The following is a 27,204-nucleotide window of genomic DNA, read 5'->3' on the forward strand; positions in this document are numbered from 1 at the left end:
AGTGCTGCGTCCTAATTAAGCTGTTTGCCATAAGCAAAGCTCAGCTGTCCAAATGGCTGTGAGAGTAATGCAGGACGCCAGCCTCCGGGGGGGCGCGGGGGGGGGGGGGGGGAAAGCCAGATTCGCTAAAGTTTTCCTTACAAACTGCTGGTGGGGGCAAAAAATTTTGTGATGAGATCACAGAGGAGCGGGCTGGGGGGGCAGAGCATCCTGCTGGGGGCAGGAGCCACCGCGATGGAGCCGGTCCTCCCGGGGATGCTCTGCTCCCTCCCTCCCTCCCTCCCTCCCAGAGCCCGTGGCCTGCCTTCCCCGGGGAGAGGCGTTCGAAGGCTCCCTTTCATCCGCACACATCGAGCAGGCTGAGAGTAAACATCTCCCGTAGCCCCAGCCAGGCGGGCGAGCTCTGGAGCGGCTGCGGGCAGGACCCCGGGGGAAGGCAGGGCCGGAGTCCCCGCAGCCGATAGGCGCCGTGCCAGCCCTGCTGGGCGCCCAGGCTCGCCCGGCAGAGCGGCGGCGGTGCTGCCAGGAGCCGGCTGGCCTGCCCGCAGCTCTGCCCCTGCCCGGTTATATGGGCGGCCGCGGAGGTGGGGCTGAGCTCTTCCCCCCTCCGTCAGCGACATCCCAAGGTACGGGACAGCCGGCGCTCGGGGTAGCGAGTAACGGGATCGGCTTCCACTCTTCCAAGATGGGCAGGAAGCTGGACCTCTCCAAGCTCACCGATGAAGAAGCCAAGCATGTTTGGGAAGTCGTGCAGCGGGACTTTGATTTGCGGAAAAAAGAGGAGGAACGGCTGGAGTGAGTATCTGCTCTCCCGTCCCTGAGCTGGGGGGCAAGCGAGCCAGAACCTCAGGTGGTCTGTAGGGATAAAACAACCTGCTGAGGCTGTGGGCGAGGAGGGACGGCAGGAAACCGGGCTGTGAAAATCAAACACGGTTCATAGATTGCGTTATCAGCAGCAAGGTGACGCATTCGGGCAACAAAGGTGCAAACTGGCGCCGTGCCACGGCAGCGGTGCGGAGTGGTGACACTTTATGGGGACAAATACCAGGAAATGCCTCTGTGAGGCTCGAGGCTGCTGGGGCTCTCAAGGGGAGACTTCACCTGGGAGCAGAGGATGGGATTTGGCTCCCTTGGTTTTGCTTCGTGTCATGGGTCTCGTGTGTTTAGGGCAGGAGTTTTCAGTGGGTCCTGGGAGTCCTCAGATCCCCGAAGAATTGTGAAAAAATTACTGAGAGGTGTAGTAAACCTACTATTACTAGTAAACCTATTTCAGTAGCTGTAAATACCCAATACAGGGGGGCTGTGCTGTCCTGGGCAGGTTTTAGGGGCCCACAGGTTGGGAAAAGATTGAAAATCACTGGAGCAGCAAATTCTATGAACTTTTAAGTCTTTACACATAGGGCGTTGGACTAAAGTGCTGTTTAAAAAATATTCTGTGAGATCAGATTGAATTGTAAGAATGAGAAATCACAGGGGTTCAGCTTTTGTTCATGAACTACATCAGACACTGAACTTAATAATGCCTTAACATATTTCAAGAAGCTGCAGTGACCCTTTTCAGGGTCTGGCCAAGTTCTTGTTGTTCTAGAGGAGTGGTCCGTGCTCTCGGACTGGGTTTGGGCAGTGCTGCCCTCCCACTGAGTCCTCAGACCCCCCTAGCTCTGAATTTTGTGAGCCAGGGCTGGTGCTGATACCACGACAATGCCTGGAGACCAGGAACTCATTAGTTCCTCTATCAGATCCAGAAGGAGAGGTGGAGAGGTGAAGAGTGATAGCCATCTTTGGTTTGGGATATGTGCATCTCCCAAAACCTAACCATCATGGGAGGTTCTTCATTTACACCATTGGCTACAAGAAACTCTCAATTGGTATATTTTTCATCCCCTTCATGACTTTTTTTTTTTGTTTTTTTTTTTTCTTTGCCTAAGAAAAGCCAGCCTGCGTGGGAGGCAGAGATAATTCAGTATCATCATCTACTGCCTTCCTCTGCTGGTAGCTCTGAAGAGCAGGAAGGAGATCAGACAGGGGTATTTAAAAAAATTATCACCTGCAAAGGGTGAATGTCTCCCTTGTGATGCATCTGAGCTCAGCCTGGAGGGAGGAGGTGGAGACCTACATTGCTGTGGCCTGCAGCAAAGAATTGGGCGAGGTGAATTCCTTCCTTACTGACCTTGGCGCCAGACTGGCTTATCTGGGTCCTCTCTGATGCCCAGGAAGCTTCAAAATTGAGTGCCATGCTCTGGGAGATGCAGGATGGGGGAAGGTCTCGGGATGCTCCTACTCAGCTTCTGTCTCTCCTCCTAAGGATCATTTCCCCTGGTTTCTTATTTTTATTTTTTTTCTTTAATCGTGCCCTGCAGAGGGCTGGCATTAAGCACTCGGAACTACAGAAATTTCTGTACTTTCTGAATAATTTCTGCAGCAGACCAGACCACCAGTCTGGGAAAGTATGCCACATTCCTGAGTGCTGGACATGGAGCTACAGGAGAATTTTCTGCCTGTGACAAGCTGGGACACGATGTGACATTATGGGAGACCCTGCAGCCATTCACTATGTGTTCTGACCAGCCCCATCCATTTACTTTTCTATTCATTTATTTTTCTATTCACCGGGCTTGTCTCAACCTGCCAGCCTTGAAGAAATGTCCCATCCACCCCCTCCCCAGCTTGGTCTTTTTCTTCCCTATTTGCTGCTTCTCTGTATTTTGTTTTTAGCAGAAGCTATTCACCAACAAGGGACAAAGGCTTCAAACTGCACGGGCATGCTAGGGCAGTGCTTTGCCCAAAAATTCAAATAATGTCCATTTTGCGGGGTCTCTCCCTCATTCTTTCCTGAAACATCCATGCCCACAGCCCCATTTTTGGAGGATGGCTCCCTGCATCTCTCCTGGAGCTCTCTAGGTCCAACCCTGCAGCAGCTGGCATCCCAACACCACAGATTTATTCATTCTGCCGAGAGCAGAGCAGGGAAGGAGCTGGCTGGTGCTTCTACCAGCAAGAGGAGACAAGAGGTGTGCGGTTCCTGCGGGTTTTAAACTGGTTTGGCTGAGACTCTTCCTTCCTTTGGCAGGTCTGGTGGGTGAGGGAGGAGAGGTGAAGGGATCCAACCGGTCTCTGGGAACCAGAAAAAGCAGTTCCAGTAAAAAAGATTGGATCCTGCTGGAAACTGCCTTAGCACTGGAGTGGAAAAGGAGTACTGAGCCCAACCCAAGGGTTTTCTGTTTGAGGGTTTCTTTTCAGAAGTCACTTAAATTTACTGCTGGGACATTTGCACCAGTTTGTCCAAGTCACTGCTAGGATGGTGAACGGCTGCTTATGCAAACCAGGTGCTCAGTTTTCTGTCTTTATACTGGTTTTTACGTTTCCCAGAAGTAAATGCAAGTTGATGTCACTCCTACCTGGCCACAAACAAAGGAGCGACACCAAAAAATGTGTCTTGCAGTGAGTGCACTGGCAGCCAGCTGGCCGGAAAATTCTTCCTCAGGAAAAAAAATCAAGAGCTGAGCCCTAATGTGCAAACTGATCAGGTTAAACAGAGATTAGCTTGACTGACATGCCTGTCCTTCCCACTGCCAGTCACACCACTGCTCCCAGGCCCAGCCAGGCTCCTGCTGTGCTCACCCCAGCTGCTCTTGTGGTCACCCCGGCGTCAGTCCGGCACTGGGAGCATCATCAGTGCCTCGTGGTCCACTCTGTGATCCTGAAGCAGCCTCCAGACCTGACTGCCTGAGGGTTTTTACCCAAGCTGACTTCTGCTCAGGAAAACACAGCTTCCTAACCCTGTCAGGAGAGAAAACAACTTTCTAGGACCTTCCCCACAAGTCAAACATTTTCCTCTGGGCCGTGGCCCCAAAGGCAAACATACCTGAGGTGGTGCGTGGCACGGGCAGCAAACAGAGAGCTTTTGGGCAGTGCAGGAGGCCCCCACCAGCTTGGCAGGCATCTCAGCTGTCCCCAGCTGGTGCTGGGGCCTCAGACTCATGCAGACACTGTTTCCCATGGGGACCTGCTCTGGCAGCCAGAGCTGGATAGTGAAGGAAGCCTGCAGGGATGTACTGGAAAGCCCTTGGAAAGTCTTTCCCTTTCACAGGATTGTCACAAGCATCTCCTCCTGCTGCATCCTCTGAACAGCCAGAACCTTATTGCACATAACTTAATAAAATTCTTTGCTGAATTTTTAGCACTGGAGGACTGTATTAAAACGCATTTTAATCCTTTTTAATCCCAGATTTCTTCTCTCTCTGTTTTTTTTCCCTCCTTTTTTAAACTAAGAATTCCAGAAAGATTTTAATTCCCTGCAGGACTCCAGGCTTGAAGATTGTGTCAGGTTGGGATACAGCCATAGGGTTTGAGAAGAGCAGCTCTCCTGAAGTTCCTGGCAATTAATGATCAACACCCTGTGAAACAAACAGAACAGATTTTGGCACAATCACTTTTTTTTTTAATGATCCTTGTGGGTCCTGTCCAACTCAGAATATTCTGTGATTCTAATATTAAATTAGATCTAATATTAAACTCCAGTTACCCGTCCTGAATCTGGAGCCCACTTTGTTGTCAGCTTATTTAACTCGTGATATGTTATTTATTAGATTTGCCCTACAGCTGTTTCCACAAGCTGCAGGCTTGCAATGTTCTCTGGAAAATCGTTCCTGAAATGATTGTGGCATGATGAGCTTTGCCATGTGAGAGTTTGCAGTGAGATCATAAAAAACTCAAGTTCCTGCTTTTTGGGGATGTTTTCTGCAGGGAGCTGAAATGCAAGATCGACCAGGAGAGCAGCAAGAGAGAGTTCCTGACCAATCAGTCCCACCTCAATGAAACTCACTGTGTGCACTGCCTGCAGCCCTTCAAGTTCCTGCTGAACAGCAAAAGGCAGTGCCTGGACTGCCACTTCTACACCTGCAAGAACTGCAGCCGCTACAACAAGAAGGAGCAGGGCTGGGTCTGTGATCCCTGCCGCCTGTCCAGGTACTGCTCCTCAGGGAATCACAGGATGGTTTGGGCTGGAGTGCACCTTAAAGCCCATCCTACTCCTCCCCTCTGCCCTTCCACTGTCCCAGGGTACTCCAAGCCCCATCCAACCTGGCCTTGAACACTTCCAGGCACGAGGCAGCCACAGCTGCACTGGGAATCTGTCCCAGGGCCTCACCCTTCTCACAAGGAAGAATTCCTTCCTTAAATCCCATCTAACCCTGCCCTCTGGCAGTGGGAAGCCATTTCCCCAGTCCTGTCTCTCCAAGGCCTTGTTCCAAGTCCCTCTCCAGCTCTCCTGGAGCCCCTTTAGGCACTGGAAGGGCTCCAAGGTCTCCCCAGAGCTTTTTTTCTCTAGCTGAACACTCCCAGCTCTCCCAGCCTGGCTACAGAGCAGAGGGACTCCAGTCCTCAGAGCACATTTGTGGCCTCCTCTGATCTCGTTCCAGCAGCTCCACATCCTTTTTTGGGGGGCCCCAGAGCTGGAGGCAGCTCTGCAAGTGGGGTCTCACCTGAGTAGGGCAGAGGGGCAGAATCCCCCATTCCCCTGCTGCCCAAACGGTGGGATTGGCTCAGCACATGAGGAGGTTTCTGGGTATCAATGCACATTTCTGGCTTTTCTCAACATTCTCACCCTCCAGCACCCCCAAGTTCTTCTCCCCAGAGCTGTTCCCAATCCATTCTCCACCCAGACTGTGGGAGAATGGGATTGCTCCAACCCAGGGGCAGGACCTTGTGCTTGGCCACATGAGTTTCTCACGGCCCCACCTTTCAAGGCTGTCTCAGTCCCTATTGCTTCCCTCCAGCATGTGACAGCACCACACAGCTTGGTGTGTCAGTGAACTGAGGGAACACTCAATCCCATTGAGTCACCAACATGGGTTGAAGAATTCCAGTCCCCATATCAGCCCCTGGGAAAACCACTCCTCACTGCTCTGCTCTAGGGAGGCTGAGGCACAAGGTGAGCCTCAGGGATGAGGCTCAACAAGAATTGCCCAAACTCAGCGTCCTTTCAGATGCAAGCATGCTGTGTTTTTGTTAAGATAACAGTTTTTTGGGTGAGGGTCTGCTCACCATGGGTGTGGCTGGAGTGGCTGACCTGGGTGTGCCTCCTCTCTTTGGGCAGGATTGTGAAGATCGGCTCCCTGGAGTGGTACTACCAACACGTGCGCTCCCGCTTCAAGAGGTTTGGAAGTGCCAAAGTGCTGCAGTCCCTCTATGGCAGGCTGCAGCCAGGCCAGGGGCTCAACTCTGCCTTTCTGGGTGAGGAATGGCCACTGCTGCACGTGGGGAATCTGTGCTGCACCACCTTGGCGTGCACCAAGGGAAGAGCAGCAGTGGTGATGCTGCTCTGGGTGTCGTGGGTGCTCAAAACATCTCAGGGAGGATGCAGAGTTGTTCATTCAGACACAGGGCAGGTGTTCTTGATGGCTTTTCTACTGCTAAGTCTTAAGTTTTTACCACAGACTGGAGAATGTAAGATCATTACAGTTGAGAAACACCTCTAGATCATCCAGTCCAACCCAATACTACCAAGACCACCACTGAACCAAGTCCCCTGGTGCCAGATCAAATTGTTTTTTGAACACTTCCAAGGATTGTGGTTCTACCACTTCCTTGACCACCCTTTCAATGAAAAAAAATTCCCTAATACCTGATGTTTAATTTTAAGTCCCACACCCTTCTGTTTGTAAGTACATAAATTTGCAGCTCTTTTTTTTTTCTTTATTTCTGGTCTTTTCATCACAAAGCTTGTGGAATTAACCCTAGTTTGCAGGATAAAGCCAGCCTTCATTTTCTTCCCCAAGACCTGATGATTTTTACAACCAACCTGACTATCCCCTGGCACTGATAAAACTGTGCCAAAATTAGTGAGCTACCTGTCACCATAACTGTTTTCTTCAGAGCTTCATGGACCTTCCATATTTCTGATTTTGGTCCAAGAGTGCATAAATATATGATGATGTTAATACAATGTTATTTACTAGCCAGCTCTTAGTTGTCATTCATAGAGCTCCTACTCCTTGGCCTATTTCCTTTGGAAGCCAGTGTGGAGTTTATTCCCATCTCGAGGAGCCACAGAGAAGTCTGCACACATACCATCGGCATGACCTGATTCAACTGCTCCAATCGCTCTTTTAGCCAAGCCACTCATGGCAGAAATAGCAGGAAAAAAAAATTAATGGACTGAGAGACAATCCATGCATTGTTTGGACCGAAAATGCATCAGAGCACACAAAAACCCAACCAAGCATGAGGGTAACAGCGCCTTGGGCTGCTTTAAATTGAGAATCTGATGCCTTTTTCAAAGGGAAATGATTTTGTTGTTTATTATTTTATTAACACCAATGAATTGGCTTGACCCTCGAGGGAGCAAGAATCTCCTCCTGGGATGTATCTCTGGCCATCTGCAGTTGTCTGTGCTTTCCCCTGCAGCGCCCAGGCATGTTGCATCAGCTTGGGGAAGCTGTGGCAAGCAGCTCTTTGACTTTTAGAAGTCAAGTCCTGTTTTTTTATTCTCTCTAAAGAGCCTTTTTAACCATTGTTTCTTGTGATGGCTAGAGAATGAGAATTCCAGTTAGCCACGGCTCTGAGTCTTGCTCTCTGCTCCAGGAACAGGAAGAAAATGTGATTATTGATTTTTCCCACAATTTTTCTCTTTGTTTAGGTCTTCATGACAGAGTTTATAGCCTGCCAGACATTAACAGTAAGTAAAAAAGGGGATTGCAGCAGGGGGCTTGCTGCTCAAGCAAGGTTTCCAAAGTCTTTTTGTCTTCACACCCCTCTGGCTGTGGGCACTTCTGGAGAGATTTGGAGTGGTCAGACCAGGGAAAACATTCCTACACTGCAGGGGAGATGGACTGTAGTGCTGAACTCGTGCATTGTGGTACATCTGGGGTCTCCAAGGGTAGATTTGGATACAGCGGGACTTTATAGTTACGTGCCAAACTGGAAGTTTGCAAGCACTCATTATCTCAAAGCAATGGGTCATTGATAAATACAGAGCTGGCTGATGGGAATCAGGAATAGCTCCTGAGCCTTCAAGTACTGGAGTCACCCAGGTGGACTTCAGAGTGCTCTCTGTGGTGCAGGTGCCCCTTCACTTCCACATCTGTGATGGTGCACATCTGGCAGGGGAAGCAACGAGAGGCCAGCCAAGCCTTTGCAAGGTCAAGTACTAAAAGCGGGTGTCTGTAGAAAAAAACAATTTGAGGAGGTCCTTCTAATCCGGGCCTTTTCACCCCATGTAAGTAGCATGGTGTGACCACCAGGGTGGGGACTGACCTGCTGCCTGTGTCTCCTCAGGAGAGTGCCAGCTGCTCACCAGCTGTGAGGCAGGGGATGACAGTGAAGAGGAGGACAATGTCCTTCGTGGAGCTGAAGCAGAGCGCTACAGCCGAGTAAGTGTTTGGTTCTGGAGCTGCCCCTGCCTCATTCTGTGTCCCTGGCCTGCCTTGGGTGATGGTGGTGGTGGCTTTCTGTGCCACTTTCAAAACTGGGCCTTTCCCTCTGTTTTTCTTCTCTGAGATAAGCTCCTCTCCTCTCAGTTTGTGTAAAAACAACCATGTCAGTAATATCATAAATACTCATGCTCTCCTAACACTATGGATGTCACCAATTAACATAAAAGTCCCAGCTCCTACCTGTATAATGAGAACCCACCTGCTTTGGGTTTTTTTACTAATGACCTCCCATATTTTCAGAGAGATCTGAATATCCTTTCTGCATGCCTGCAACATCCTTTCTCTGAGGATGGGGAGATGCTTCAGGGCTCAAAAGCATCACCTGGATCTCTCTCTGAGCTGTAAGCTGGCTCAGCTTTCCCAGAGTGCCTTTATAAACCAGGAGAGAGATTTTCACTCTGCTTACAGCAGCAGTCCTGAGCCAGAGGCTGTGGAAATCAGGAACCCACTTTTTCCTTTAGCACAATCCCATGCTGTACCTGGCTCTCTTCAACAGGACAGCATCAGGCCCAAATTTCTCTGCTAAAAGCAGAGGAAACTAAGGAGAGAAAGATCCTCCCTCCCCCTTTCCTCAAGGTCAACTGTGTCTTACACTGAATTTTCCTTCCTTGCACTTTCTGTGCTAAAGATGTGCAAGACAAAGCGGCTGCTGTCTGTGCATCCCTTTGATTTCGAGCTGGACTCGGATTACTCTGCTCAGTCTCGCCGCCAGTCTCTGCAGCTCTCTCCAGCAGCCAGCAGCCCGGATGCTTTCCAGGTACTGGGACACTCCTGGGGGGTTCCTTTCCTTTCTTCCTCCTTCTCCTTGCTTGCTACCACTGCCCCTTCAGCCTCAGAACTCCTTCAGCTGGTGTTGGGAGGCAGTGGTGCCAATCCCTGATCCCCATCGCTGCTTGCAATCTCTTTTTCCAATTGAAGACCTTTGTCTCAGGCCAGGCCAGGAGCAGGACACCTGATCCAAGAGAGGATGAGTGCTAAGATGGGACAGCAAGATGTTGTCTGGCCATGTCCCTGCAGATTTCCTTGCTCTTAGCAGACAATCGTTTTCTTGTGCTGTCTCAAGGCTATGGGACACACTCTGGTTTCCAGTGAGTTCAGTGATCAAGGGATTAAATGAAATCAGGTTCTTCTCCCATGTTCCCATACAGTTTGGGGCTGGGTTTGCCATGTGGTGGCACTGGGATGCAGCTGGCAGCAGCTCTGTGAGGCACACGACCTTTGTGAGGTTGAGATGAATCCCACAGAGCCAGCATGAGTGGGGACCAGTCAGAGGGATGAAAACTTAGAGGACAAAAACCGCAGGAATGCTGGTTGCTTCTAAATAGGAGACTGGATATACCTTAGTATCCAGAGCTTCTGGCCAGGAGCAACACTCAGACAGATCCAGAGAGTGCAGGGAGCTGTGCCTTGTGATCCCACTAAGGGATCTGACCAGCCCTACCTTCCAGCTCTGGGGAGGAACACAGATGGGGTCACCCTGGGTGTGGCAAAAGGTCTGAGAGGCTTCAAGTCCAGCTTTTTGGGCCACTCTTGTTTGCCTTTTCTGGTGAAATTGCACTTTTAAATAACTAAACAGCTCCTTCTTTTCAATAATGCTCTGATTAATCTCCATTCTTGGGTAGGAATAGGATGTGCTTAAATCTGTAACAACAACTTAAAAAATTTAATCTGCACAATTCCACACAAAACTATTAGAATTTGGGGGGAATAATTAGATCCCTCTTTTTGTTTGTCTTGTCCCCCTCTGAATTCTCAGCAGAATTCAGTGTGAAGCCTGGCCTCTGTAAAATTGGATTTACAGATTATAGATTATGAGAGGTGGTGGCTGTTGGAATAAGTAGAAGGGGATGGTGTTTTAAAAGATCGGGGGTGTTGCAGCCTGGCTGAAGGAACTCTATGCTTGTAAAAATTAGCAGTGCCCCCTGGCAGTGATGGGAAGTATTGCTCAGGGTTCAGCAGCCAGGCAAAGCCTTTAAATGGGATTATTAGGAACTTTTATATTTTATATAAATATAATTGGCATTATAAAAGGTCAATCCATGCATATATTGAAGAATGAAGAGAGGAGCTCTTAGTGAAGGTCGGGAGAGACAAGGAGTTGTAGAATCATAGAACAAGTTGAGTTGGAGGGACTGTAAAAATAATCTCATTCCAACTCCTTTCACTGTCCCAGGTTGCTCCAAGCCCTGGCCAACCTGGCCTTGGATTCTTCCAGGGATCCAGGGGCAGCCACAGCTCTACACTGTTCTTATTTTGGGGAGGGGCCCTGAGCTGGAGGCATCACTACAGGTGGGGTCATACAAGTGGAATCTCCATGGCCAGCTGCTCAGCAGCATCCTCAACTCTCAGTCCTTCCCAGATTTCCCCAGCACAGCTGAAGATGGCTCCCAGGAATCCAGGATCACGGATGCAGACCTGGTGTTCCACCATGTCCTGCAGGAGCCAGGGGTGAGCCCTCCAGAGCAGCACTTCAGCACAGAGGTTCGACTCACCCTCAACACACGCAGGAGGAGCCTGGAAAGGAGCCCAAATCCTGGTAGGTGTCCATGTCCAGGCTCCTCAGAAACCCAAAGCCTGGTGGGTATCCTTGTCCAGGCTCCTCAAAAACCCAAATCCTGTTAGGTGTCCTTGCCCAGGTTCCCTTTGTCTCCTCTTGGGACAAGTGGCTGCAAGTGTTGGACCCAAGTGAAAATATCTTTGGCGGTTTTTTTTTTTCTGAACAACCTCAAAGCCACGAAGAGGCTTGAGGGTCAACACAATTTATCCATCTGCAAAAGGGATTTTTTTTAGGAAAGAATCTTGCTGATGTTATTTAGTTGTAAAAGGACTGATCTTGTTTCTAACAAAGCCAAAGGGTTGTTCCTAAGGTGCCCATCCCTTTCATACCTACTGGGGTTTTCTTGGGTAGAAACTAGATACACTCAAATAGACACTGCTAGAAACAATGGGATGTTTTTCCTGCTGCAGAGAGGACTTCAGCTCCTTAGTAAAGGATGCTGTGGCTGCAGAAAGCTTTGAGTTTTTAGAGGACTTGGACTAGAACTGGAGGCAAGAAATGGAGGCTGTTAAGTGGCATCCTTGTAGCTGGGCAGCATGCATGGGTAGGGTAAATGATCTGTGGATTTGTGAGTCTATAAACGCCCTCTAAGAGGCAGAATTTGCCTTTTACAGCCTCTGCTTTCCCTGCAGTGATGGCACAGCCAGGAGGGTTGGATACTGGCTTGTGCATGCAAATGTAGAATATGTCGTCCTGTGTCTCCAGTGGCCTGGCTGTATTTTCAGGACATTTGGGAATGCTGGGTAGACCTTAACATGGCTGTTTAAATTCCCATTCCAAGTTCTTCTGGAGCATCACAGCAGCAAGGTCTCCATGCATATTAATTCTATTTTCTCTCGCTGTTTTTGTCTCATTTGAAATTCTCCTTTACACAGGAGACTTTGCACTCTTTTTAAATGCTCCATCCTAGACTGGTACCTCTCTAGTCTGAGCCTAAACATCTTCCAGCACCTGGGCAGTGCACAAAGGGCAGCATCCAAACCTGGTCTCCTACAAAATTGGGAAGGCAGGAGAGGTTTTTGGTGAGGGGCCTGGCTGCCCGGGGCATGACAGCAAGGAGGATGGTCCATGCTTAAACTTGGTCTGATTTACAGAAACACCCCCTGCCAAAGGATAAGAAGTCTGATCTGGGGAAATGCCTCATTATTTGCTTGTCTTAAGGGTGGGGCCACGTCCAGGAAGGAACTCAGGGGTGTGAATTCCTTGTACCTTTGTCTCTCTAAGGCATCCCCTGGAGCGAGCCACCCCGGGCCCGGTACTCAGCAGACATGGACACCTCTGATGAGGATGTGAAGGGAGCCCAGCTCCCAACCTACCCACCCCACCAGAAACGCAGGAGCAGAGCCTCCTCCCAGGAGAACATCAGCCGCTCCTCAAACCAGGTACCCAACAGCCTCTGCTGACACCGTGGCCACGTCCCTCTTGCTGCCTCTGAGCTGCAGGGTGGTTCAGAGGAGAAGAGAAGCAGCAATGGCCAGCTGGAGTGTGCTTTTCCAGTCACAGCAAAAAGAAAACCAGGCATTGGTTGATGCTTCCCCCTGCCCATCACAATAACAAACCACTCATTTTCCAGCTTCATTACTAATCTGAGTTCTTTGTGGGTTCTTGTGTCTCCAGAAAGGCTTTCTTAAATTGAATGTGTCAGTTCTTAATAAGCAGATGGAGGTCTGGAGATGGATATTTAATAAGCACCAAGATCCTTCTCTGACTTTGCAGTGTGTTCCTGCCTCGGTAGGACTGGGTCAGGATGACCAGTCATACCTCTCCTGAGTGATGGTAATGGGGGAACAGCCTAAATAAAGGCGTCAAACAGGGCCTAAGTTTGTGTTTTAATTGTCAAGCAAGGACCTGCTGTTCCTGGTGCTGCCTTTGCCAGTGGTGGGTGATGAGGATATAAAGCTGGTCTGGCTCTTAAGATCTCAAGAGCAGTAAAATGCAGAATGGTGTTAGGCTACAGATACAGGGGCAGAATCAGTTTCCAGTCTCACAGCTGGTGATTTTGCATGTCCTGGACCCCTCTTTGGGTAATCAGTGTGAGGTCTGTGACCACAGCCATCCCTCAGTGCCCCACTTCATGTGCCTGGGTAGAGAAAGCTTCTATTTGCCATTTACTTCTGTGGGCTAAAACTAATGTTTTAATTAGTAAATGCCATTCCTTCCTCCATCAGCAGTAAATGGGAGGACCCTGGACTGGGTGTCCTTAATGAGGCCACGCTGTGTTAGGCATGAAATGTGCACCATGCTTTGCAGTGGGGAAATGGGGCCAAATTCCTACCAACACGTCCCACGACTTCCTCCAGGAGCTGGGCAAGCTCCCACAGCAGCCTTGGTTTGCTCCCTCACACCTGGAGGAAGGCTGGTGTGGCTGTTGTCACCCTAATGGTGATGAGGCATCTTCTCACTCCCACTTTACCCTCATTTGCTCTGGTGGAAGCCTTGCTCATTAGCTTAAATAGCTCCCCATCCTCCGTGCCCTTTGTGCTGTTGATGTGTTTACAGCCAGCAACCATCCTCCCACCCAGCTCTGTGCTGGTGCAGGCTGCAGAATCATGTTAAACCTTTATTAAATCCCATAGCCTGGCTTCACATGCAGTGTTGTCCTGGCGGGCATCTCTGAAGGTTTCAAGAGGTGGAGTACTCAGCTCTTTGACCACATAGATGAAAACTCTCTTCTCCTAAAACTACCTTAGGGCCACGTTTGTCAAAACATGGTTGATTTCAAAACCACTTTTGCTTTAGCTCTGAAGAGGATACAGTGTTCAGTCCCAAACACAAGAAACTTAACTTCTCCAGTAACAGAAGCATGGGCTGTTCCCTAGTCCTGTGACTCCAGGAGCTGCAGGTTCAAGAACAAAACCTAAAAAAAGAAAAACTCTATTTAAAGAAGCACTTAAACTTGATGAGACACAAAAAGAAGCCCTGAATTGATAACTGTGTGGATCTTTGCCTTTAGATTTTTAAAAGTCAGGTGGGAGCAGCACCAAGCCACAAGGAATAGCTCCAATTTACCCAGTTTTTCCCCAGAAGCCATCCTGCTGTACCTCACGGGAGCTCAGTGGTTCTGGATTCCCAAAGCTTTGATGGTGTCTGGCTCCCCTTCTTTACCTAAAGCTTCTGTTAGAGGCTTGGGTAGAGTAACTTGTCCTCCCTTCTCAGCAGCAAGGGGTAGTTTCCCCTACCTGATGTTATGGGCTGTGCTTTAAGTTTATTCACCTGAAAGGTTTTAATTCAGAGCACAGTTTGCCAGCTTTTGTCACACTGAGAGAGGTGCAGGGTGACCCAGTCCCTGATGGAAATGTGCCCTAGTGGGGTGCCCACCCTGCATTAAAGCCAGCTTTGACTAGGAAGGAGAATGAAGCTTTTCAGCTCCTCTCCTGGCAGATATCCATCAATATCAACAGCAGCCTGTGCTTTAGGCTCTGATCTCTCCCAGCCTCTTCCTGATGGAGATGGGGCAGTGGTGACTCCTGATTTGTCACCATCTCTGAAGCTGATGGGCCATCAGAGGCTTCTTATTGTCACTGGGAGTGATGCCTTAAACAGGACTGAAAAACCACTTAGCAATGGACTGAAGTGCCTCATGCCAGTGGGTTTAATGCTGCTTGGAGATGCTTTCACGGGGTGGTAATGGCAGCTCTGCTCTCCACAGTGCCAGGTTTTTATATTCATCCTCCCTTAAGCAGAGGCAATCACCCCTAGCTGTTGTGAGGGTCTAATTAATCAAACCCTGACAAACACAAAAACTAAGTGAGAGGATGGAAATTGTGACAAAAACAAAGCCTGCCCCTCACATCTCTTTGTTACCACCTTTGCTTACTGCTTTTGCTGCTTGCTCCCCTTTGAATGGGCAGAAACCACTCAGCACAGCAGTGATGCACTGGCAGTGTCATAAAACAGGCAATATTTATCATCATTTATGTTTTATTTGTCTGGATCAAAGGAGAGAGATTTGGTTTTTTTCAAAGAAAGAAAAACTTCCATTTCTAAAGGGAAAAAAAAGCTTCTTTTAATGTTTTCAGCGATCATAGAGCTGTTTTGGTTTAAATAGATCTGAAAAATATCTCATTCCACTTCCTTGCTGTGGGCAGAGACACCTTCCACTATCCCAGGTTACTCCAAGACCTGTCCAGCCTCGTCTTGGGCACTTCCAGGGATCCAGGGGCAGCCACAGCTTCTCTGGGCAACCCTGTGTCAGGGCCTGCCCACTCTCACAGGGAACAATTCCTTCCTGATGTTCAGTCCAAATCCACCCTCACCACAAAGGTTTGTCTTGGCTCTTGAGCACAGAAAATAACTCCTCTTTGATTTTCAGCATTTTGTCTGTCTTTAGTTTCTCTGCCCTTCTCTCCATGTCCCATTTTTAGTCAGAGGAGTGAGGGAAAAGAGAGGGCAAGCATCTGGGTGAATCAATGCACAGAGAAGTCAGAAGATTTCAAAGTGGTGGGGAAAACTTTCAGGTTCCGTTTTTTTATATTTTCATGGGGAATTCTTGCCTTCTTCCCTCTTCCTCTCCACCACTGTGTTGGCAGGTGTGTGATGGGGTGGTTACAGCTTGAAAAACATGTTGGTAGGAAGTGAAAATGGATATTGACTTGAATTTGGGACAGCATGGGAATGATGGTGAGATGGCTTCATTACAGGGTCATGCTTTTATTGGTGATGGGGTTTTACATTCACTGCATCAAAGCTCCAGGTGCTTTGGTGGGAATTGTCTTGTGCTGGGGGCTCGGTGTTCCTTGGAGTTTTCCAGATTTGAGGTTGATCTGCACCTCCTGCAGCTTGCTGGCATTTTTAAGACATTACTTAAAAGATATTATTTTTGAATATCTTTTAACTCTGCCCACAGTGGCAGTGTCCTGCTGCCTGCTTTCCTCTGCTGGCTGCACTGTTTCCTCACTGTCCTGGCAGTGGTGGCTGGTCTGTTCTCTCCTCTTTTTCCCTCTTTCTTCCCTTTCCTGTAGATCCATGAGCTCAACGCTCGCATGTCTGCAATCGAACGCGTGCTGAACCGCTTGGAGGAAAAAATCCTGACACGCTCTGACGAGGTAATGGGACAGGAATCCTGCAGGGATGGAGCAGGGCTGTGCTGCTCCCTTCCCCTGGCCACTGCAGAGGCTTCTCTGAAGCAGTCAGCATTGCAGGGAGAGACAAAATCATAGAAATATTCAGGTTGGAAGAGACTTCTAAGATCACTGAGCCCAACCATTCCCCTACCGCTGCCAAGTCTATCCCTAAGTGCCACAGTCACCTGGGCTGTTGGAGTTCACTCCTCTGGTTTGGCCTCCAAGTGATGGAGTGCCTTAGCAAACACTTAGAAACATCAGGAAATTGAACCCATTTAGACTCTGTGCAAACCAGTGCTTTCTTGCCCCCTCTGCACAAGGAAAATTTGCTTTCAGGCTGATATTTCGTGAATGCTAATTCCAGGAGTTTTGTTAGGTGGTGTCTGTATCTGCAGAGCTGTGACAGCTCATTTGAAATCATGGGACACTCAATTAGTACCCATGAGGAAGGCACCAGGTTATTGTGACTGTGAGAGCTGAGTCAAGGAGTATTTCTGTATCTCTTCTGAGCTGCACTCATCTTACCATGCCATCCAGCTTGGAAGAAAACAGCTAAATTAAGTTAAAGCTGAGTAACAGTGTAGTATCTGTGAATACTTAGACCACTTAACATTGATTTTTGGGTTTCTAATTTTAGACTATGCACTCTTTTCCTTCATGTGAACCCATCACCACTCTGGCAGCTGATGGCTCAGTAGAATGGATGGTGATAATTACAGGCAAAGCCTCCAGGCATGGATGAAACAATGCAATTTCTCCTTTTCTTTTCTGAAATTCAAAATGGAGGGATGGCCTCGATTTTAATCACTCAGAATTTCCATCAGCAATCCTGAACCAAGGGAGTAAGAGGTTTTGTTTTCATAGTGTCAGGTTCCCACACTTTATTCCCATATCCAGGGCAAATCAGAGCACAGGCAGTGGGTCTGTGGGAGAGGCTGAGATTAACTATGAAGCAAAACTTTCCAGCAGAAAGGATAGCAGAACCCTGGAATAGGTTGCCTGGGAAAAAGATTGTCTGCTGCAGATGGTCACTGTTAAAAACAGCTCAGACAAAACCCCACCAGCTATGACACAGGTAATTGTATTATGCAGGGGTCAGCAAGTTCAGGAACTTCTGGAGATCTCTTCCAGCACTGGGAGTTTTAATAGGATTCTTCTCCAGCTACCATGAATTGCACCTAACAACGAGGGTGGGTGGCAACGTGTCATCTGTCCTACAGGGAAATTTGCTGTGTGGTTTCTCATCCCAAATGAGATCACACAGAGTTCCAAAAGTTACCTCAGAGAGTGGCAATCCCTATGGCTGCTTCCCTCTCCCTGGTGGACCTTGTTCCTGCATTGCTGTTCTGTTCTGTTCTAGCTGCCCTCAGAGCCACCAGCCATGCAATGGCTCCTAATGAAAATGTGGTGATTTTTGATCCCTCATGCCCACCTTTTTAAGGGTGGAGAAAAGGCAATTTTCCATGGAGAAAACCAAGCAAGTTGTTGGGGGGGGGGGGGGGCGGGAAATGTGAATGGAGGTTCTTTAGGTCAAGGATTTGTGTTCTTCAGTGGGCTTTGAGCTCTGCTGTTCCCTGGGGTGGTTTGAAAGTCCCTCTGTGGTCACAATCCTTGTGCTTGGAGTTGTCCACCACAGGAGGCTCTCACACTGCTCCCTTCTTCTGCTCCTCCAGTCTCCAGCCCCAGAGTCCCACAGTGATCCTGATGCTGAGGAAGAGGTGTTGAAGAGGAAGCTGGAGGAGCTGGCCAGCAACATCAGTGATAAAGAAGTCTCTACTGACGAGGAGGAGCGTGGAGAAGAGAAGGGAGGAAAGAAACCAGAGATGAATTCCTCCAGAGATGTAAGAAAGGTAATCTGTGCCCTGCCACCCACATCATTCCAGGCTGCATCCATCATTCCTTCTCTCACTGGTTTTACACCATTAAAATGTGACTCTTTTTCTGTCCTACACCTCCACCAGGGCTCTACAATGTCAAGGGATAGGGAAGTCCCAAGGTGTTAGATCTGGACGTTTCTCTTTTTAGGCTCTCCCAGTCTCACCCAAAAGTAAAGACTTTTAGAGTTCTTGCAGGCTATGCTGCCTGTCATGGAGAAGTGCACAACCTCCACATCTATTTAAAGGAGTAGTTCCAGGATCTGGAAGTCATTATTGAGAAGAGTCCTGGGGTGGGAGAAGAGCTCGGTGAGGATTTAGTACCAGCAGCCTTTGTCAGGCACCTGCTACAGCCTGAAATGTCTTTTCCACACCTGTCAGTGCTCCTGAGTCCCTAAATACCTGATCCCACTTCCACTTTGCTAGATCAGCATCTCACATTTCCAGCTCTGTGCCGAGTCCTGTCCCTACTCACTGGGTGACCTGTGGGGACAAGGGTCAGGGAGAGGACAGATCACAGCACCTCTGCAGTGTGGCCCCAGTTGTGCAGAGGCTCCAAGATGATCCATTAGCACAGATGGAGAGGTCAGCATTCCCTGTTGGGTCTCTGAGGGCTAGTTTGTCCATCCCTTCCCTCCTGCCTTGGCTGTGGAAGGGGGATGTGTGCATTTGCTCCAAAATGCTGTCTAAGGAAGGAAGCTGACACCACTCTCCTCTCCTGCAAAACTGCATTCATCCCAGGTTGTGGTGGCTTTCATGATGCCATGAAGCCTCCCTTTAATGTGCATTTGTTCCTCAGCCTCACAACACAAAGCCTGGTGGGTTTGGGTACTATTTGCTGTGCTCTCACTGCCACTGGAGCAGCAGTGCATCCTCACCCACAGCATCCTTTACTGCCTCCTTTTTCCCGAAAGCTGCTTTCAGATGATTGCTGCAGCCAGAGTTAACTTCTTGTAGATTGAACCATCTGCATCATCTTAACAGCCATTTCTAATTAAGTGCAGATAAGTGATAACTCACTGAGCCAAGGTGACAGTTTCTGTGTGAGCTGCTGATGTGCAGCAGGCAGAGGCTCGAAGCCTGAACTGCTTGTGTGGTATCAGTGTAAGATTCTGGTTTCTTATGAAATGAATCCTAGATCCTCTAGATTTGCTACTTTCTTTACCCCCAAGCCCTGCTATGAGGCAAGGAGGAATATTGAGACAGAAATGTCTGCAGTAGTGGACCAGCCTTGGTTAAAGGCTGTCAGCATGGATGATACTTAACAGCAACTTTCCATATACTTACAACAGATCCAGGTTTGGATTTTGTGTGATTCTGAGGGATTTTTGATATGAGGTTCCTCCAGTTAAGAGGAAATCTTCTAACTGAGGGAGCACTATGATGGAAGCACACGAACCTAATGGAAAATGTGAAAAAACTCTGCTGTACCATGAAGGCACCATAAAATTATAAAAATATCATCTGGACTGAGTTAGCTGTTTCTCTGCAGGAGCAGCTTGCCTGGAAATACATGCAGTTGTAAACACAACCAGCACATATGTCACCCCATGTCCTTGGTTTCTAGGGAATTATCAGCTGGGAGAGAGATGATGAGTTTCTTGGGCCCATTTTTGACATGTGTTTAACACCTCATCAAGCCAAGGGCAGCACTTAGGGGCATTATTGTCATCAGTGCTCCTTGGGGTGGGAAGAGAGGACATTAGGTTCTGGTGGTGTGGCAATACAATCATTTTAGGGGCTCAGGTTGTTTTTATTCTTTTGCCACAAACTCAAGGAGTTGTTTGCATCCCTGCTCAGGCCCACTGAGGTGTAAAGCAATATGCTGCAATTAGATCTTAACTGCTGTGTAACTGAGTGGCCCTCAGGTGCTTCCAGTGAGCGAAACATCCCTCCATAACCTTTTTTCCAAGCCTTTTGAGGTGACTTCTTTTGTCACAGCCGTCCTGCAGAAAGCACGGGCTGAGATCAAAGCTCTGCATCCGCCTGTTGGAGAGCCCTTCAGGAGCAGCGTAAGCCTCTTAATCACCATTCCTCCCTCTTCCCACAGCTCCTGGAGGTCCTCTCACCCCTGGCTTGTGCTGGTTTATACACCACATTCAAATAACATCCATGTTTTTTCCCCCCTTCCCTCTGCTTTGGCTCTCGCAGAGGTCCTCGGCTCAGGCTTTGAGTGAGATCACGGCCAAAGTGCTGAGAGCCATAAACGCCACGGAGGAAGCAGTGTGGGAGTCCTTGCATGGAGAGAGCCAGGGCTGTGCCCTCCCTGCAGGGCAGCTTCCAGACCTGGCAGATGGCAGAGAGGTGGCCAAAGTGTACCGGGAGCTGGAGGAAAATGTAAGGCTCCCTAGAGCTTTTGGGCAGCGGGGGGGTGGGAGCACAAAGGAATCCTCCCCCCGCCAAAAAAAAATTTCATGTTAGCACTGAAAGGATGGTCAGCAGAGGGATTAAAAAGTCTGGTCTCACAGGATGGTACAACAGCAAAAGCAGATGCTCTGTCTTGTGGCTTTCCTTTCCTTGGTTCCTGGGTGATGAGTGTGGTCCCCACCTTGCTGTAGCATCACTTTGCTGGATTTCAGCCGTCCCTGCTCCAGCAAAATTTGTGTCCCATTCCCTTCAGTTCCTCACCAAAACTGTGTTCATCAAGGGCTTTATGGACATGACCCACCTCTTCACTAAGGCTGCTTGTGCCTGGGGCTGATGGGCTCATGAAGGTGACAAGTTCACAGCCAGAGCATAATTCCTCTGCAAGGTTTGTGTGACCCCGGAGCACTGACAGCTGTTTTAGCCATAAAAACTCATAGCAATCGATTCCCTGTAGAAATGGTTTGCATCTACAGTGCCCTGTACCAAGCTCCAAAGAAACAATTCAAACAAGGGTTGGATCTCCATCTGGGAGGTTGGGGTTTGCTGTAGGGAATGTCCTGCAATGGGGTGCAGGGTTTTAGGGAACACTCTGTGGCTCATCTCTCACTGGGGAAAGCTTCTAAATCAAAGCAGGGAGCTACAACAACACCTGGATGCTTTCTGGCCAAATACAGCATCCCAGGAGAAAAGGGTTGGATGCTTGAAGGTTTTGGGGTTCCCCCTCTCTCAAGAGAGGGGATAGGGCTGGAGCTTTGTGAGCTTTGGGCTTAGCGCTGCTGCTGCTGTCAGCTCGGGACAGGGGTGGGTAGACAATGGCCCTGGGAGATGTGTGTCATCCTGCCACTCCCTCGGGGATCCTGGCTGAGTCACAGCTGCCTGGCCACTCTGTTCTCCTCTCCAAGGCATGCCACCCACCTTGGAGGGCACTGGGGGAGTCTGATGGGCCAACAACAAATCCCTGTGACTCAGGTTGGGTGGTGCATGGCCTTAGGATTTGCACTGGGATGGGTGGGACCTCTGGGAGTGTGGTGCTGTGATTTGGGTGGATGAACTGTGGTTCAGTGCATGCAGAGGGCTCCTGCCAGGCAGTTCTGCACAATGCCCAGCCCAGGGAAAGCTGAGAGGGCTGGAGGAGTAGCAATTGCTGCAGCAGTACTGAGGTCTTGGAGTCAGTCAGCAGAACAGTGGCCACATCTGATCATCTGATGTGATTATATACTGATGTGTTAATGTTTCCTGAGCTGCCTTGCTTGGACCTGTGTCCTTGTAGTAACCTGGGAGGAGACAAGTGGCAGTAAAACCAGAAATTTTATTGGGATAGATCCTGTTACCCTTCTCTAGGCAGCAAAGGGAGCATGGTGCAGGCTGACCCTGCTCCCAGCAACGCAGACACCCTTAAAACAGACTAAGCAGGTTTGGAAAGTCAGTTTGTCCCTTTCCCAGCTCTGCCCTCAGAGGACACAGCAGCCTGAGCTGGTTTGCAGATACCTGCTCTTCCTCTGAGCACAGCACAAAGTGCTGCTGCTTCTCCAGTAGGTCACTGAGTTTTGGTCCTTCCTGTGTTCCCATTGAGCCTCTTACCACTTCACAGTGTTGGTAATTGCTCTCAAAAAGCCCAGGGAAGGGAGAAAATGAGATGAAAAGCACATCAGAGCTGACTGGTACTGTCTGTGCTGCAAGGCAAGAAGGCAGTCAGAAAAGAGCAGCAGGAGCTGCTGCACCTAAGACTGCAGTCACACCAGGAGAGCAGAACTCCAGGGAGGTGAATTCTTCCATGCAGTTTTTCCTTTTTCTGTATTTCAGGTGTACCTGACTGCTGGGAAGACCTACCAGCTTGAGAAGACCCTGAAGGAGCTTGAGGAAGGGGCTCAGCACAGCGGCACCACCGACTCAGAGCTATCAGAGCTGGAGGACAAAGTGGCCTCAGCAGCTGCTCAGGTGCAGCAGGCAGAGAGTGAGGTGAGGGCCTGACTCTTGACAGGTCAGTGATGGCAAACAAAGCCACTGATGGATCCTCCAGCCATCATCTGTCTGTCTTTTCTCCTCCTTCTAAAGATTTCGGACATTGAATCCCGAATTGCAGCTCTGTCTGCTGCAGGGCTGACAGTGAAGTCTGTGGAAAAGGCAAAGAAGAAGTCGAGTGTGCAGGTGAGCATGGAGGGTGGTGGCTGTCACGTGTGTGCTCCCCTGAGCTGTAGCTGCTGCCCCTAGGTGTTGGGAGGGGCTGAGAGCCTTTCCCAGCTCTCTCTGTGCTGCCTGGTGCCCTGCCATGGCAGACTGAGCTCCTCTTTCACCCCAGAGACACCTCTGCCTTCCTCTGTCCACAGGCTGCCCATTCTCCTGGTCCTGCCAGCAGCAGTCCTGGGGAGTCTTTGGATGACATTAAAGTGAGTGTGTGTTTAATCACAGGCTGTGCCTTAACAGAGTTAAGCCTGGGCACAGCCAGGGTCTCCAGGGGGCTGCCATCAAAGAGGTGGCCTCAGTGGGGACCTCAGTGGAGGCCTCTGTTATCCCATCCCTTCCCCACGGCAGGCTGCTCCTCTTATCTTGCAGGTAATGCCCGGACTGCAGAGGTTCAGGAGGAAGTTCAACAGCCCCCTGGAAATCACCAGTAAGGAGCAGGGCCCTGCCCATGGGAGATGGGAACCTGTGGGTGGCTGGGCTGGGCTCTGGGGATGCTGCTCCTCTCCCTGTCTGCATCCAGCTGTGTGTCTGCAGTGGTGTCCCCTTCCCTGTGCTCACTGCCTGCTGGTGGGACAGCCACAGGGGAAACCTGTGGTGGATAACTGGGAAAGGACTGGGGACAGTGATGGGACAGCAGGGATCAGGCTGAGGTGGCTGAGTCCTCCAAGAACCAAACCAGGACTTCTCTGCAGCCGCCCCAGAGGCCAGGGAGACACCTGTGTGCCTTCATCCCTTCATCCTTAGGCCTCAAAGCCTCACCTAAGCCCTTCCTCTCTTCTGACAGCAATTTCTCCCTTCCTTGACCACCCTGGGGAAGGTATCCTTCCCTGGATGGCATGCCCCACGCCTGGAAGTGTTCCAGGCCAGGTTGGATGTGGCTTGGAGCAACCTGGTCTAGTGAAAAATATCCCTGCCCGTGGCAGGTGGGTGGAACAAGAGGGGATTTCAAGTTCCTTTCAACCCAAACCATTCCATGACTCTGTGAGTCTTGACCCTGCTGCCCACCTGGCTCAGCCACTGGTCTCTGCTCGGGGACAAGAAGCCCTGCAGGGCCCAGCTATGGACAAACAGCACCTTGGGAGAGCTTCAGAGTCAATGGTGACCTGAAACTTGGCACAGCAGCTTGTGTGGTATGGGGGACAGTGCCTGGAAATGTTTCGTCCTGACCAATATCAGTGAGCCCCACTAGGAAATTACTTTTCTATTTCTTTCTTATCTCTTACAAGCTTAAAGGCAAAGAAATGGCTCTTCTTCCAGATAATGGAAGATGAAGAGAGGGAAGAGGTAGAGCAGTGTTCCCCTCATTCACACAGACAATTAGCAGTGCTGTTCCCCAGGCTGGGAGGTGGAAAGGTCCCTTGTCCTCACCCTGAGGAGGAGTCATCTGCTGCCCTTTCTGCAAAGGGCAGGCAGATAAAGGCAGCCCGTGGGACACATCAGCCCTGTGAGGAGACAGAGGGACAATGTGCAATGGTATCACCAGGCAAACCTAATCCACTGTTCCTGGGCTGGGCCAGGGGGGGATTTGGCCTCCTGACTGCCTGGCAGGGCAGTGACTTGGAAAGTTGGGCCTGGAAAGGTGCAGCTGGTGGAAGATGGTGGCAGAGGAGAGGAGATGAATTAACAGGTCAAGAGAGCCTCACAGGCTGGGGCAGTGAGAGCTGCTGCCAGGCTGGGGTTCTGTTGTACCACGGAGCTTTCCAGGGCTGCTGCCAGGCTGACCCAGCTCAGGCAGTGCTCAGGAAAGCTGAGCAGCACAGCTCTTGTCTCCTTGTTCCCAAAGTGCTTCCTTCCCATCACCCTCCTGCAGAGAGAAGGGCTGGGATGCATCCAAACCCGCAGCCAAGTGCCTTGGTGGGTCACTGAAGCCTCTGGTGAGCTGGTGCCCATCCCTCTGTTCCCTCTCTGCAGGTTTTGACGACTCCTTTGAGCGGAATTCCGTGTACCGCGGCTCGCTGACGCAGAGGAACCCCAACGGCAAGAACAGGAGGGTGGAGCGGCTCTTTGCGGTACGGACCCGGCCCCACGGGAGGGCTGCTGGCTTCCACTGGCCTTCTGCACTCTCTCCCCAAGCTGCTGGAGCCCTCGGCTCTCAGTGTTGGTGATGTCTGGTGAGGGAGGAACACCTGGGCACACCTGGGCACCACCCCCTGATGGCCGAGATGTCACAGCCCCAGGGAAGACGAACATCTTTGAATTCCCGCTGCCTGCGTGGTCCATGGGATGGGGCGGGGACTCCCTCTAGAAGGGACAAGGAGCATGCTGGGTTGGCTCAGGGTGGTGTGGACACAGTGTTGGCCTGAGGTTTCTCCTTCTTGTGCCTTGCAGAAGCCTGTGATGACCCACCTGTCCTGAGGAGAGGGGACCTTCCTGCTACCGCATTTCAGTGAAGATGCAAGATCTCAGCAAAGCAAAGCCTCTCACAGCCTTCCCTGCAGCACATTCTCCTCCTTCTCCTGAGCCCCTCTCTCCCTGAAACCCTGGGCAGAAAGGAAGCCAGAGGCCATGGGCAGGAGGCCTTGCTGGGAGTTGATGGGAAGAGGAGCAAAGCCTGGGGGTGCAGACATGTGGCATGGGGCTCTCATGGGAGAATGAGACCTTGGACTGGGGCAGCTCTTTGGTACCGGGTCAGCCAGGGGGACCAGGGAAGTGCAGAGCAGGAGTGACTTCCTTGGAGGGAGCTGGATGTGTCAGTGTGACATCCAGCACAGGGACAGGGGCAGGGACACAGCCCTCACTTGGCAAAAGCTGTCACTGCCTGTCCCTGCTCTCTGCTGCTGAGCAGGGACAGGAGCTGACAGTGAGTGTGGAATGCCCTTGGGGTACCTCAGACAGAAGAGGGACCCAAGCATCCCAGTGCTGGGGTTCACGTCCTGATGCTCGTCCCAGTTCCCTGCCATCCTGTGGAGCTTTGCTTCCCTTCCCTGAGCAGCAAAGCAGGATGAGAGCAGTGCTGGTCCCCTCCCAGAGAGCAGCTCCTTGCCCCAAGCCATGCAAACACCCACTGAGGCTTTGCCACCGTGCCTGAAGCAGCTGTGGCCACCTGGGGATGGGAGTGAGGTGAGGCCTGAGGAAAGCAGTGCCAGGAAAAGTGGGACGAAAAGCTGGAGGGCTTGTTTGGGATTGGTTTGCTTTTCCAACTCTTTAAGATCTCTCCACTCCATGTGAGGCTGTATCAGCAAGCAGCAAGCAGAGTGTAGGTGCTCCTCTGCTCCACAGAGGGGTCAGCCCCTGCCAAGATGCACTTGGTGGATGAGCATGTCCCCTGTCCCTGGTGATGATGGCATTGTAGAGCCTCTTAGGACCATCCCATCCTTTGGGGGGCTGTGATGACCTTTGGGGGCTGCAGCAGCCCTGGGCCCCTGGTGTCACCCTCCCCTAGCTCCCCCCAAAAATTTGTTTTCCTTCAATATTCAACTCCCACATCCACTAGGCCCAGTGGATCAGTGCTGGCTCCATATCGATGACCAGAGCATCAGGATGGGCAGAGGGTTGCTTTTTCTTGCAGGTCACTTTGGAAGAGGTTTTTTGCTCAGTCCCTGTCCTGTTCACCCCCCACTTTCCTCCCTCCTTCCTTCCCTCCCTCTCTGGTGGGCGAAGTGGGGAGGAACTCACAGCTGGAGCAGGGAATCAGACCAATGCTCAATCCCCTCCATGGCCACCCAGGCTGGATCATTTTAGGCAATTCCTGTGCATCTGAGCTAAAACCACTTTAATCACGAGCAGTAGGGTGAATTCTCATGCAAGTAACACATTTGTTTGGCTTTGGTAGTAGTAGAGGCTGCTAACTGCCTAGGAATTGGTCCTGTGGTCATTCCAGAGAATATTGTAAGTCCATAGTCTGGCCTTTCCAGCTGGAAACAAAACCATTTTTTAAATTTGAAATGAAATCCTTCTGGCCTGAAGCTCAGAAGGGTAAGTGCAAACCTCTGCTGTCACAGAAGCTCTCCAGACACTGCAGCTTCACCAGATCCAGCTCGTGGCTGTGCTGGGATGGCAGCTCCTTGGCTGGAAGAAGGGAGCTCCACCAAGATCATCCAAAGGGTTTGCACCCACCCTTCTGGCATCAGGGTTCAGCCCTCACCCCATCTCTTGCTTGTCTGGTTCCAGCCCTGACTCCAGTCCTTCCATGCCTGACCCTGTGGAGGAATCCTCACAGGGAACCTCAGCAGTGCAGACCAAGGAGTTGCTCAGTAGTTGCTCAGTAGACCAAGCAGTTGCTCTTTGCTGGTTTCCTGACCCATTTGCCTGTGTAGAGATTATAATAAATGTACACTAAATCATGCAATAAAGCCAATTTTGTGTCCAGAACCACCCACCCATTTCCCAGTGTCTGTTTTTTTCAGCACACTCAAGCAAAGGCTCCTTTCTCTTCCCATGCAATCCCAGAATGCTTGGGGTTGGAAGGGAGCTCAAAGCCCGTCTCCTTGCACCCCCTGCCAAGGCCAGGGACACTTTCCACTATTCCAGGTTGTTCCAAGCTCTGTCCAACTTGGCCTTGAATACTTCCAGGCATGGGGCAGCCACAGTTTTCTGGGCAAAGTGTGCCAGGGCCTCACCACCCTCACATTAAAGAATTCCATCCCAATATCCCATCTAACCCTGCCCTCTGGCAGTGGGAAGCCATTCCCCCTAATCCTGTCACTCCAGGCCTTGTCCCAAGTCCTCTCCAACTCTCCTGGAGCCCCTTTAGGCACTGGAAGGGGTCTAAGAGCCAGGTGAAC

General features: G+C 50.4%; 1 protein-coding gene across 4 annotated transcripts; it reads left to right on the plus strand.

Moving 5' to 3' along the window:
- Positions 1–509: 509 nt before the first annotated feature.
- On the plus strand, positions 510–26,791 carry MLPH (melanophilin). 4 transcript variants are annotated; one of them, XM_088167614.1, is made up of 17 exons: positions 510–795; positions 4,747–4,968; positions 6,098–6,234; positions 7,640–7,678; positions 8,278–8,372; positions 9,064–9,192; positions 10,785–10,971; positions 12,217–12,374; positions 15,954–16,037; positions 17,729–17,905; positions 20,081–20,266; positions 22,100–22,255; positions 22,352–22,444; positions 22,624–22,683; positions 22,850–22,907; positions 24,392–24,489; positions 24,809–26,791. In XM_088167614.1, the coding sequence occupies exons 1-17, from the start codon at positions 569–571 to the stop codon at positions 24,833–24,835; spliced, it is 2,133 nt and encodes a 710-aa protein (XP_088023740.1). In that variant the 5' UTR covers positions 510–568; the 3' UTR covers positions 24,836–26,791. The 4 variants fall into 4 exon arrangements, with proteins under 4 accessions (XP_088023740.1, XP_088023741.1, XP_014737487.2 ...); XM_088167615.1 differs by lacking the exon at positions 20,081–20,266; XM_014882001.2 differs by lacking the exon at positions 15,954–16,037.
- Positions 26,792–27,204: the final 413 nt, after the last annotated feature.

This window comes from Sturnus vulgaris, chromosome 7 (genome assembly GCF_052056855.1).
Source record: "Sturnus vulgaris isolate bStuVul1 chromosome 7, bStuVul1.hap1, whole genome shotgun sequence".
Lineage (NCBI taxonomy): Eukaryota > Metazoa > Chordata > Aves > Passeriformes > Sturnidae > Sturnus > Sturnus vulgaris.

Excerpts from the sequence above, each read along its gene's own strand:
- MLPH (XM_088167614.1), top strand. The coding sequence starts at position 569 with ATGGGCGGCCGCGGAGGTGGGGCTGAGCTCTTCCCCCCTCCGTCAGCG. Across the intron at positions 6,235-7,639 it reads GCTCAACTCTGCCTTTCTGG|GTCTTCATGACAGAGTTTAT; the intron begins GTGAGGAATGGC and ends CTCTTTGTTTAG. Across the intron at positions 20,267-22,099 it reads ACCGGGAGCTGGAGGAAAAT|GTGTACCTGACTGCTGGGAA; the intron begins GTAAGGCTCCCT and ends TCTGTATTTCAG.